Below are 13,018 nucleotides of genomic sequence, written 5' to 3' on the forward strand. Positions count from 1 at the left end.
AAAAAAAAAATTCTTCTTTTTTTTTTTATTATGATTATTAGAAATTCAGTTCAAATATTTATTTATTAATTTATTTATTTGGTCTACACCAGGATACTGAAGGTGCTGGATTAAAAATGAAAGAAGTATGATCTCAAATACTTTAAAGACCTTAAAAACACTATTTAATATTAATTCGCTATTACGGGAACCTTTTTTTTTTTTCCTTCCCTTTCCGCATATGCAAATATACCTAATTTATAGAGCTTGAGAAGAAAAGAAAAGTGAGCAGCGTGTCGGGGGCCTGACGTCCTGCTGGGAATGAAAGGGTTATTAAATACAGGCGCCCCAGCGGGGGGATTAAAGCAGTGTGATGGAGAGGAGGAGAGAGAAGCAAAGCCTCTCTCTCTCTCTCTCTATCTATCTATCTCTCACACACACATGCACATACACACACGGTTCATCCAGAGGGACTCCAGCAGTGACATAAACCCTCTCACTCCTGCTGCTTCAGTCATAACAGCCTGCCGGCGCAGGAGTGTGTAGCGCGGGCTGCTAGCCTAAGCAGATTTCCGTGAGACTTTCTGCATTGTGTGAATCTGCAGCTTTGATTTCAGTGCCAGAGCTCCGAGTTTAGGTTCACGTCCCATCTGCTGAAGGCTCTAAAATCCTCTAAAGTCCTCTACGGCTTCGCACAGTGGTCATCCGTCCGGTTACAGACAGTTTAACAACGATAAAAGCCCAGATTTTTTTTTTTTTTTGTCCATCCATAAAACCTTGCCCAAATGTAAGACTTTAAAATTACAAATAAAACTGAGACTTAGGGAACTTCAATGTAAACTCTATAGTCAAAGGTAGACACTTTTATTAGGTAAAGATTATATAATAGCGATATGAAAGACTTGAGCTGAGTGCCATAGCTTTGCATACGCTTTGTACACTGAAAGGTGTAATAAAAATAATAATAATAAAAAAATTAAATAAATAATAATAATTGGCACCGTTTAGTCGAATGAGTCCACTTGTACAGTATAAATGGAACGTTACAAACAAAAAAAAATGGATCAAATAATATAACTTAAAAGAAACCGTGTGGGGAAATTATTGGCCCCCCTAAAGAATATTTATAATAAATCTAAGAACTTGATTGTTTCCTTTGAAAACTTCCTGTTTCTCTGGGGTATAAATATGAGGTTGCATACATGCAAAATCACTTTGTTGTTTATCACAGTGGGGAAAATGATTTGTATAAAAGTATCAAATTGTAGCAAGGACGACCCTGAAGATTTCAGAACGTCACTCGGGGGCAAATAATTTTGAAACAGTGTTTTACAAGGCAAGGGTGTAGCGCGAGAACATTATTAATATTAAAAAGATTTCAAAAGCATTACAACGGATGAAGTTGAAGATATGTTTAAGAGGAATGATTAGTGATTAAAATAAAGAAAATGTATGAAACATCGTGAAGACTTTATTTATTATGTTTTAGGAAATGTGTTGAATGTGTGATATTAAATTTTTTTTTTTTTTTAAAGGTGTAGAATGAATTAAAGACCAGATGAAGATAGAAAACTTAAGAAAACTTTTCTTTTTGTTTGTTTTAATGAAAGTCGCCAATAATTCATTTATTCATTTATTTATTTATTATATATAGTGTATTTTTATTTTTGTAATAGATGATAGATTATTATAACTGACCATTGTTAGGTTGCATTTTTTCATATATATATATATAAAGCAAGAATAACATATACTATATTATATTACATTATATTATATGATCTTTCAAAAAGTTGCTTATTCTTTTAAAATCAAATAAAATTATTGTGTTACAATGATGTTAAAAGACTCCCATATGCAGGATAAGCGAAGGCTGGATCCCAAATGCCTCCTTGTCGGCTAGTTGTGGCACTAAATAGTGAGTATAGCACATTATTTCCTGTCTTATGAAGTGTCCCTACGTAGGGAGTATCAAGATATTTGAGAGCCGTAAACTGCAATTCGGGCAACCCCTTCTAAACACCGGTCTCTGAATAGGGAAGTCCCTCCCTTTCCCTCATCTAATTGGTTAAAGTTCAAAGATGCTCCGTTCTGATTGGTTGAACGTGCTGTCCTGTTGTCGCGCGCGAGCCAGGAGTGAAGGAAAGGGGAGAAAAGGGGAGGGGGGAGAAAATGGCCGCGTTTGGCTTCCGGTTTTTTCTTTCTCTCTCGCTCTCTCTCTTTTTTTTTTTTTTTTTTTTTTTTTTCTCTCGGGGGGCTGAAACTGACACACAATGAGTCGGGAGGAACAACGGCCTGAGAAAACACGGCTTCTGTAAATAAACACAACAACCAGCCGAGCCGAGGAACATGGAGGATCAGGTAATGAGGAGCCGGCGTTTGTTTTTGTTTTCTTCACTTTTTGAAAGGTTTTGTTGGAGTCTTAAGATCGGGGCTGGGTGTAATGTAATGGGTTGGTTGGTGAAAAGGAGTCACACACACACACACACACACACACACACCCTGCAGCCAAGCTAAGCCACTTGTATATGAATTTCTAGCAGCTATATCAGCATTTAGACGCATCCACACACACACAATAGCATGCGGATGTGCTAAAGAAGCTACAATTCTTACACACAATGTAAACAGAGATGTGCATTTTTGGCTTGTCTCATGACCCGGCCTCTAAAACCGACACAACTGACGACATAAATGTAAAAGTGTGTGAGTAAGTGTGAGAGAGGTTTGGTGATTGCACTAGGCATGCATAAGGTTGCAAAGTCTTTTATTTTGAACATTAATAGTAATAATAATAATAATAATAGTAGTAGCAGTAGTAGTAGTAGTAATAATAATCGTGATTGCACTGATACTGAAAAAACCCCACGTCTGAAGCTATTTAGCCTAGTGAGCTAACCGACTATTGCAATGTCTAGAAGCCGGTGTTTTGTTTTTATTTTTTGTTTGAATGCTGTACGTCCATAATTTTCGCTTTAAAATAAGTAAATAAACAATTTCCGTCTTTTCCAAAGATGAGAAAGTCAACCCGGGATTAATATTAGTTGACACCTCCTTATAAAAATAAAAATACAACAACACTGAAATACGACAAGAATGTACTGCTATTCAAAAAAAAAAAAACTTTTACAAATGACGTTAACGCATAATTTTTTTTTACTGATGATTAATATTATTATTTCCGTTTGGTTTCGCTCTAGCTGTGAAATTCCTGCATCTAAACGCGGCTGGGTTCCAAACCACTCTTGATCGGATAGGTAGTGCACTACGCAGGGCGCTGGTGTCATTATTCCACACGCGACGCAGTGCACCTACTCGTGCAGATTTGCGCGATTTGGGACGCGTCCCACGCCTGCTGCGTTTTCCCTCGCCGGGTTTTCCCGGGTGCGTCCCAAATTGACCACCACACACTCTTTTTAAACGCTCCGAAGTCAGCTACTTCAACGGAAGATTTGTAGTTGACGCGTTTGTGCTTTTGGTTTTATTCAAAGTTATTCACAAAATGTCACCTTTGAGCACATTCACGACTAAAACTACTTGTTTATCGGGGCTAAACGTAGTTTTAGGGCTACTGTTGGTACATTTTTGGTTTAAAAAAAAACACACCATGATGTCACTTAACAAAAACATATCGCCTCAGTCATGAGGCGGAAAGCATGTGTCGGAAAATCGTGTGTCTTTAATTTATGTTCTCTCTAGTCTCTGGTCGCCATTTTACTTCACATTATTATGCTTTTTCAAGTAAAAAAAAAAATCTATCGTACAAGACCTCTAACTATCGTACACGACGTCTAAATCATACACGGCGACTCACTATCGTACACGGAGTCTAACTCGTACACGACGACTAACAATCATACACTGCGACTAGCTATCGTACATGGCGACTAACTATCGTACACAAAGTCTAACTCGTACACGGCGACTAACATACCCTACGACTAGCAATCATGCACGACGACTAGCTATCGTACACGACCTCTAACTATCGTACACAACGACTAGCAATCATACGCTGCGACTAGCAATCGTACACGACGACTAGCAATAGTACACGACGACTAGCTATCGTACACGACCTCTAACTATCGTACACGACGACTAGCAATCATACGCTGCGACTAGCAATCGTACACGACGACTAGCAATCGTACACGACGACTAGCTATCGTACACGACCTCTAACTATCGTACACGACGACTAACAATTATACGCTGCGACTAGCAATCGTACATGATGACTAGCAATCATACACGACGACTAGCTATCGTACACGACCTCTAACTATCGTACACTGAGACTAGCTATCGTACATGGCGACTAGCTATCGTACACGACCTCTAACGATCGTACACAAAGTCTAACTCGTACTCAACGACTAACAATCATACACTGCGACTGTCTATCGTACACGATGACTATCTATCGTACACGGCGACTAGCTATCATACACGACCTCTAACTATCGTACACAAAGTCTAACTCATACACGCCGACTAGCTAGCGTACACGACGATATTGCTGATCAGAACTCAAACAAACAAACAAGTAAGTTTATGTTGTGGCTAAGCAGCGCTACATGCTGCCACGCTAGTTAGGTTTTTGTCCGCTTTCCATTTTAGTTTATAACGACAACGTGATTAATTCAGGCGGTGTAAGAGATTTTAGGTCAATATTGTTCTCAAAAAAAACAAGAAGAGTTAATAGATTTGATCTTTTATTTAGATTTTGTATTATAAAGAAATGAAAAATGACCCCTTTTTCCGTAATCATTCCCAACAATCGTCATGAAATGGTTCATTTCGTTTTGGCCGCCGGCGTGATGCCGCCATGTTCTTTAGACTAGATCTATCAAAGTGCAAATTCCAACACTTTTATCCCCCGGGTGTGTTTACATGCACAATAATAATCCGGTCGTCAGCTGACCTCTGCGGGTTGTTAAGCGGCCGCGTAAACGTTTCTCTCGCGTTTTGTTGCTTTGTACTCTATGAAACACGCTCTTTACGCAGCAGTTGAAACTCGTATCGCGGGACGAGTGGGGTTTTTCTCGTCACTGATATTTAGCCGGATGTTATACAGTGCATGATTCCCAGGTTGAGGGCACTCTGTCGGATTCGCGTCACACTTTCGCCAGACGACCAAAAGTACAACGCGGGAGCTTAACAGTTCATTTAAATGCGATGTATGTATTTATTTATTTATTTATTTTCCCGAATACATGTTTATTATGGGAATTCCGGTAGTATTGCGGCAGGGAAATGTGTACCGGTTGCTGTATTATTCGATCAAGCTCTAGCCTGGCCGCTCTTGGGGAAAACCCCGTTTCGGACGCTTCTGCTCAGGAAAGATCCGTCGATCTCGGATTTCTATAATAAGAACGAGGAGCTCGCTCGAGCTCGTGCGCAAGACGATTCTGAATACGCGGCACTTTCCTCACGCAAATATCGAGGTAGCTTTCCATCTCGCTGCGCGTCACGGCATACGTGGAAACGGACCGATAAAAACGGTGCGCTCCCGTGACTAACCGTCACCTCACCGCTCAACAGACTGACAGAAAGGAAGACGCTAGCTAGCCGCGAATAACGCGCGGCGTTGGGACGGAACATCCCGGCTCGAACACGATGCTGTCGAGAGCGCGAATATAGCGTGCTCGAGTCGAAGAGGATAATTAATGCGCGTTAACTAGCTTGCAGCATGTTATGCTTTTATGCTAGCTACATCTTTTGAGCTTCAGTATGTAGGTTTCCTGGGGACTGAACGCAGGACTGAAGCGAGATAATACAATTTATTTGTCGACGCATGATGATGCAATTTAAAATCGCAACAAAATTTACTACGAAGAAAGAACAGGATGTGTCCAAATATGGACTGAAAGAAAGTCAGGTTCTTTTGAGTTTTTTTAAAATTATTTTTATAAATGTCAGTAACTTGTCTTACAAGATTATCAGTCTAATCTATGAATCGTCTCGTTTTCGGTTCTCCGGCACAATTTCATTTATATATTTATTTTTCTTGGGCAACGTTTTCGAGGAAAGCCTCCCAGTTGCGCAAGCCGGCTTCTTCAAATCACGCCGTCGTGTCGTTAGACGTTCTAGATCGTAGAGATGAAGACGGAGACGGTTGAGATGCGTGTTTTGAGAAAAGCACTTGTACGTTTTCTGAGGAAACTCTGCATCCTTTGATGTCTGTAAAAAAAAAACAAAAAAAAAAACCAACACACGACCGAGCTCGCGTGTTGGGCGTGCGTCTCTCATCGGCGTGCGGTGTGTGTGTGTCGTGTGTTAATCCGCTGTCACGCAGCTGCATCTTCGGAGATGATCAGAAGAGGGGAAAAAAAGGCAAACTGAACACTTTCCGTCGTGTTTACGGGGAACGAAATGCAGCCGCGTCGCACGACTCGAGCCGGGTTACCGATTAGATTCCGTTTACTCGATCCGTCGAAGGTGTTCTGCGTTTAAATGCTCTGATTTGTGCGTTGATGTTCTTTTTAAAACGCTTTCCGCTCTCACAGTGATGAAATGATTTAACACCGGTCATAAAAAAACCAACAAAGCTAAAGCTTTCAGAAGGAGTAATGCGTAAGGAATAAAGCACGTATGGGTGGTGATGTTTGTTGTTTGTTTGTTTGTTTGTTTGTTGTTATAAAGTGAAGTGAGTTACAGTTACCACTCCATAGTTGATTATTTTCCAATAACTGCGCATCCTGAAGTGTTTTTCTATCTCTTCTACCGCTGCAGTTTTCCGATCATCACAATCGTTGAATTGTTAAAGAGCGACGTGTTATGATTTTTTTTTTTTTTTTATCCGTTTATCGTTACGTTTAACGTCGCGGAACAGCGTTAAACAGACGGAACTCGCGACGTGTTTAATATTTCAGCTTTACGAGCGCCGACGCTGGAGACTCCTTCCGTACGTGTTGCGTGAACGTCCCCGGACAGAACGCTTCACCGTACCGGAGACGACGCAGCGTCGTGGCGGAGCAGCCGTCGCCCCACGCCCTGCGCGGAGGTGCGTTTAAAAGCGTTCACGTGTCCACCGTGTCTGGTTTCATCTCTTCCATCTGTACTCCTGCGCTTTTTCCACAGAAGGCTTCCTGGTCTTTTCATTTCTTCGGCGGGAAGGACGGTTCAGGACACGCCGGACTAGGAGATGAAAACGGATAGAATGTCGTTCGACGTCATTCGGCCCGAATCTGCGGTATTTCAGAAAAATCGCGAGCTCCTGTGAATATCGTGACGTTTCCTTGATTCTGCGATCGTGAAATGCCGGATGGACTGCTACTCGATTTCTTTTTTTCTTTTTTAATTTCTCCTGCTTTTATGTTCCATCATATTACGTTTGACACTAGACGGGGAAAAAAAAACGACAGTATTTCCTTCTTCAGCTCACATTTTCTATCCCTGGGTTATTTCTTTTCAGGCTTTAAAGCGAGTGAGTGCGTGTAAAGACCAACTGTACGTCGATACGCGAAATTCCTGAGGGGACGTCGGACGGCGTGACGTGGCGACGTAATGACGTGTGCTGTTAATCGCTCTATGTTCTATAACACGTAACACAGGAACATGAAAGGAATATTCTAAAAGCGACTCATGTAAACACCTTAATCAGAATATCGTCTTATTCAGAATAAGGTCAATAATTAGATTACGGCAGTCCGTGTAAACGTCGTCATGGATACATTTTTCTCAGTATAAAAACAAGTACGTTCTTGTAGACATCATATCAGTCATCGAACGTTTTTTCAAAATGCCAGAGTATCGTATTCCTGACATTTCGGATTAAATATGTAGACATAGAAATCTGGCGCGTCTGCGGCTCGGGAGGTGCGGTTTGAATCGTTCGAACGAGGAGCGCAGAAAACCGGCTTAAGCACGCGCGTAAGACGATTCTGAATACGAGGAACTGTCCCCGTGTAAATATTGACGTACCTTTCTGTCTTGCTGTGCACCGTAACCGCGAATAGTGTGAAATTATCGTATGAATTATGAGTCTGTCTGTATTGACCAGCAGCTGGGGAGGGGGAGGGGGAAGTGGGGGGGCACTCTGACATGTAGGGAATTCTGGGACGAAGAGCCGGGCTGGAACGAGAGAACGAGGTGTCGAGACATGACCCGAGCTGAGAACGAGTCTGAGTAAGGATTAGAGAAGAAAGCTAGGCCAATCCTCTCCCTGGCATCAGTCCTGTCCATCCTGTCCCTTTAATGCTCTTAAGACTGTAAACACTCGCCCTCGCCCTCGCTCTCATCTCCCACCGAGGCGTCACGCTGCCTGGCACCAGTTTAACCATCACGACCGGCGTGGGTTTTAAATCTCCCAGCCGCAGGAGCGCCGTCTCTCACCGGCTCGACCGGGGGAATCTTGCAGCTTTTTTGTAATACGGTTTATATGTTTAATCTAAAACAAAAGCAGGACACACTTTGATTTTTTTTTTTTTGTTGATTTTTTTTTGCTTGTTTGTTTGTTTGTTTGTTTTTCGGTGGTGGTGTTGGAGGGATAATGGCTTCTGATTAATGACCGATAAAAGCAGCATTTATTACCACACGTACAAGTACACTACATATCTGTATCTTCATATCCTTGCTCGCTACGCAGCAGAAAGAGACGATTTTTGCAAACGAAAAGGCCGTCAACCCAGCATGTGACTCAAAAACGAATACATCGACATGTTTTACAGGCGGAAAGACTCGCCTCGTGCGGGGTGTCTGTTCGCACGCAGGTTTGTGGTTACGCTGAATTGACCGCGTCTACGATCGCAAACTGCCACTAAAGCGACACGCAACACGCTAAACGGGGACGTTAACCGTCTTCAAGCATGTCATTCACGGGGGTAGGGGGCGCGGTGGGAGTGAGTGTGGACATGTACAGAGAATTATTACTCTGAGGAGTGTTTATGTAGAAATATTAACAATAATGTTTATTTTTATTAATAATTAGTAACATTCTTCATTGGAGATAATTAGCGAGCGGGCTAGGCGATATGAACATTGTGGTATTATAGCGCACTATGCTTTCGTGAGATGCTGTGATTTATATTTTTATTAATTTTTTTTAACTATTTATTTGTTTTGTAATGCTGTTTTTGTTTTACATTGTTGTACTTACTTTTTTTTTATTCAAATAAAAATGATTTTTTTCCCCCTCATTTTCGGGGATATTTTTACATGCGGAAATTTTTTTAATCTATATTTTTGTAGACTTTAAATAAAGTATCAAATTTTTTTTTTTTTTAATTTCATTTAAAAATTCTACACTATTGGTTGATTTTTTTTTTTTTTTTTAATTTTTTTTTTTTAATTTTTTTTTTTTTTTAAATTTATTATTATTTTTAAAATAAACAAACTACACACACATGTGGCCATGCAGGTCAGGTATCATACGGATGCTTTCGAGAATCCCGATATGATATTTTCGTCCATTGTTTTACACAATTATTTTATTTTTTCATTTATTTTTAATGTAGTAATATGAACAGTGTAATATACTGTATACAGTACTAGCAAATGTACTAATAATACTACTAAGATATTTGAAAAAGTTTTTATTTTGATTTCAATTTAATGGCGTGTGTGTGTGTGTGTGTGTGTGTGTGTAGTGCACAGTACAGGTGAAACTGGAACTGGGCCACCGCGCTCAGCTGCGGAAGAAGGCCACATCCGAAGGCTTCACACACGACTGGATGGTGTTTGTGCGAGGGCCCGAGAACAGCGACATCCAGCACTTTGTAGACAAAGTCATCTTCCGCCTGCACGAGAGCTTCCCCAAGCCCAAGAGAGGTGCGTGCGTGCGTCCGCTCCCAACACGTCGTCACGTCTCGCAGGACGTCTACCGAGCGCATACAGCTTTACATTCAAGAATATTCCTTTTAACACCATTTGGTTTTGAACATGAGGAGACGGAGAGCTGGATTCATGTAGAAAGGGGGGCGTGGCTTCTGTCGGCCTGTCATTCCTAATGAAAGGGGGCGTGGCCTCCAGTGCTGTAGCCAGACATTAATTTCAGGGGGGTGATAAAGCTCTCTCTGTAGCCACTGTGAGACTCTGAGTAATGCCCTGATGTGTTTTTGGATGATTTACAGACACTAGAGTGCAAACAGTCACTGAATTATTTAAAGCTTCTTCTAGCATCAGCAATGATTATATTTTATATTATTATTTAGATTATGTATTCAGATATTATTATTATTATTATTATTATTATTATTATTATTATTAGTTCCTATGTGTAAGGGGGAAAAACACCCTTATAACCGTTTTATTGAAGATTCTTGAAATAACATGGTAGTACTAGAAGAAAAAACACGACAAATAATTCCTTCTCTTCATTTTTAATACATCGAGGTCCAAACTATGCAGGGCTGGCAGCTCATTCGATATCTACTTTTACATTTTGATGTGTAATTTGGATTTAGTCTTTCGCTGAAGATCATTTCAGACAGTATTGTAGACAGTGTAGTATGGATAGTGCTGTAGTAAATGGAGTAGTATTGTAGACAGTGTAGTATGGATAGTGGTGTAGTATTGTAGACAGTGTAGTATGGATAGTGCTGTAGTAAATGGAGTAGTATTGTAGATGGTGTAGTATGGATAGTGCTGTAGTGAATGGAGTAGTATTGTAGACGGTGTAGTATGGATAGTGCTGTAGTAAATGGAGTAGTATTGTAGACGGTGTAGTATGGATAGTGCCGTAGTAAATGGAGTAGTATGGATAGTGCCGTAGTAAATGGATTAGTATTGTAGACGGTTTAGTATGGATAGTGCTGTAGTAAATGGAGTAGTATTGTAGATGGTGTAGTATGGATAGTGCTGTAGTAAATGGAGTAGTATTGTAGACGGTTTAGTATGGATAGTGCTGTAGTAAATGGAGAAGTATTGTAGACGGTGTAGTATGGATAGTGCCGTAGTAAATGGAGTAGTATGGATAGTGCCGTAGTAAATGGATTAGTATTGTAGACGGTTTAGTATGGATAGTGCTGTAGTAAATGGAGTAGTATTGTAGATGGTGTAGTATGGATAGTGCTGTAGTAAATGGAGTAGTATTGTAGACGGTGTAGTATGGATAGTGCTGTAGTAAATGGAGTAGTATGGATAGTGCCGTAGTAAATGGAGTAGTATTGTAGACGGTTTAGTATGGATAGTGCTGTAGTAAATGGAGTAGTATTGTAGATGGTGTAGTATGGATAGTGCTGTAGTGAATGGAGTAGTATTGTAGACGGTGTAGTATGGATGGTGCTGTAGTAAATGGTGTAGTATTGTAGACAGTGTAGTATGGATAGTACTGTAGTAAATGGAGTAGTATTGTAGATGGTGGTGTATGGATAGTGCTGTAGTGAATGGTGTAGTATGGATAGTGCTGTAGTGAATGGAGTAGTATTGTAGACGGTGTAGTATGGATAGTGCTGTAGTGAATGGAGTAGTATTGTAGACAGTGTAGTATGGATAGTGCTGTAGTAAATGGTGTATTGTAGACGGTGTAGTATGGATGGTGCTGTAGTAAATGGAGTAGTATTGTAGATGGTGTAGTATGGATAGTGCTGTAGTGAATGGAGTAGTATTGTAGATGGTGTAGTATGGATGGTGCTGTAGTAAATGGTGTAGTATTGTAGACAGTGGACAGTGTAGTATGGATGGTGCTGTAGTAAATGGTGTAGTGTTGTAGACAGTGTAGTATGGATATTACTGTAGTAAATGGAGTAGTATTGTAGACGGTGTAGTATGGATAGTGCTGTAGTGAATGGTGTAGTATTGTAGACAGTGTAGTATGGATAGTGCTGTAGTGAATGGTGTAGTATGGATAGTGCTGTAGTAAATGGAGTAGTATTGTAGATGGTGTAGTATGGATGGTGCTGTAGTAAATGGTGTAGTATTGTAGACAGTGTAGTATGGATGGTGGTGTAGTATTGTAGACAGTGTAGTATGGATAGTGCTGTAGTGAATGGAGTAGTATTGTAGACGGTGTAGTATGGATAGTGCTGTAGTGAATGGTGTAGTATTGTAGACAGTGTAGTATGGATAGTGCTGTAGTGAATGGTGTAGTATGGATAGTGCTGTAGTAAATGGAGTAGTATTGTAGACGGTGTAGTATGGATAGTGCTGTTGTGAATGGAGTAGTATTGTAGACGGTGTAGTATGGATGGTGCTGTAGTAAATGGTGTAATATTGTAGACGGTGTAGTATGGATGGTGCTGTAGTAAATGGTGTAGTATTGTAGACAGTGTAGTATGGATAGTACTGTAGTGAATGGTGTAGTATGGATAGTGCTGTAGTGAATGGAGTAGTATTGTAGACGGTGTAGTATGGATAGTGCTGTAGTGAATGGTGTAGTATTGTAGACAGTGTAGTATGGATAGTGCTGTAGTGAATGGTGTAGTATTGTAGACAGTGTAGTATGGATGGTGCTGTAGTAAATGGTGTAGTATTGTAGACAGTGTAGTATGGATAGTGCTGTAGTGAATGGTGTAGTATGGATAGTGCTGTAGTAAATGTAGTAGTATTGTAGACGGTGTAGTATGGATAGTGCTGTAGTGAATGGTGTAGTATTGTAGACAGTGTAGTATGGATAGTGCTGTAGTGAATGGTGTAGTATGGATAGTGCTGTAGTAAATGGAGTAGTATTGTAGACGGTGTAGTATGGATGGTGCTGTAGTAAATGGTGTAGTATTGTAGACAGTGTAGTATGGATGGTGCTGTAGTATTGTAGATGGTGTAGTATGGATAGTGCTGTAGTAAATGGAGTAGTATTGTAGACGGTGTAGTATGGATAGTGCTGTAGTGAATGGTGTAGTATGGATAGTGCTGTAGTAGATGGAGTAGTATTGTAGACGGTGTAGTATGGATAGTGCTGTAGTGAATGGAGTAGTATTGTAGACAGTGTAGTATGGATAGTACTGTAGTAAATGGTGTAGTATTGTAGACAGTGTAGTATGGATAGTACTGTAGTAAATGGTGTAGTATTGTAGACAGTGTAGTATGGATAGTACTGTAGTAAATGGTGTAGTATTGTAGACAGTGTAGTATGGATAGTGCTGTAGTGAATGGTGTA

The 13,018-nt window shown here is 40.5% G+C and overlaps 1 protein-coding gene across 1 annotated transcript in view; it reads left to right on the forward strand.

The window, feature by feature from the left end:
* The first annotated feature begins 96 nt into the window (after window positions 1–96).
* Window positions 97–13,018, forward strand: part of mllt1a (MLLT1 super elongation complex subunit a) — a 29,232-nt gene continuing 16,310 nt past the window's right edge. The window contains exons 1-2 of the mRNA XM_053625767.1: window positions 97–2,340; window positions 9,573–9,753. Of these exons, the coding sequence (XP_053481742.1) occupies window positions 2,329–2,340; window positions 9,573–9,753 (193 nt within the window). The 5' untranslated portion in view covers window positions 97–2,328. The remainder of the gene's footprint in view (window positions 2,341–9,572; window positions 9,754–13,018) is intronic.

This window comes from Ictalurus furcatus, chromosome 5 (assembly GCF_023375685.1).
Source record: "Ictalurus furcatus strain D&B chromosome 5, Billie_1.0, whole genome shotgun sequence".
Lineage (NCBI taxonomy): Eukaryota > Metazoa > Chordata > Actinopteri > Siluriformes > Ictaluridae > Ictalurus > Ictalurus furcatus.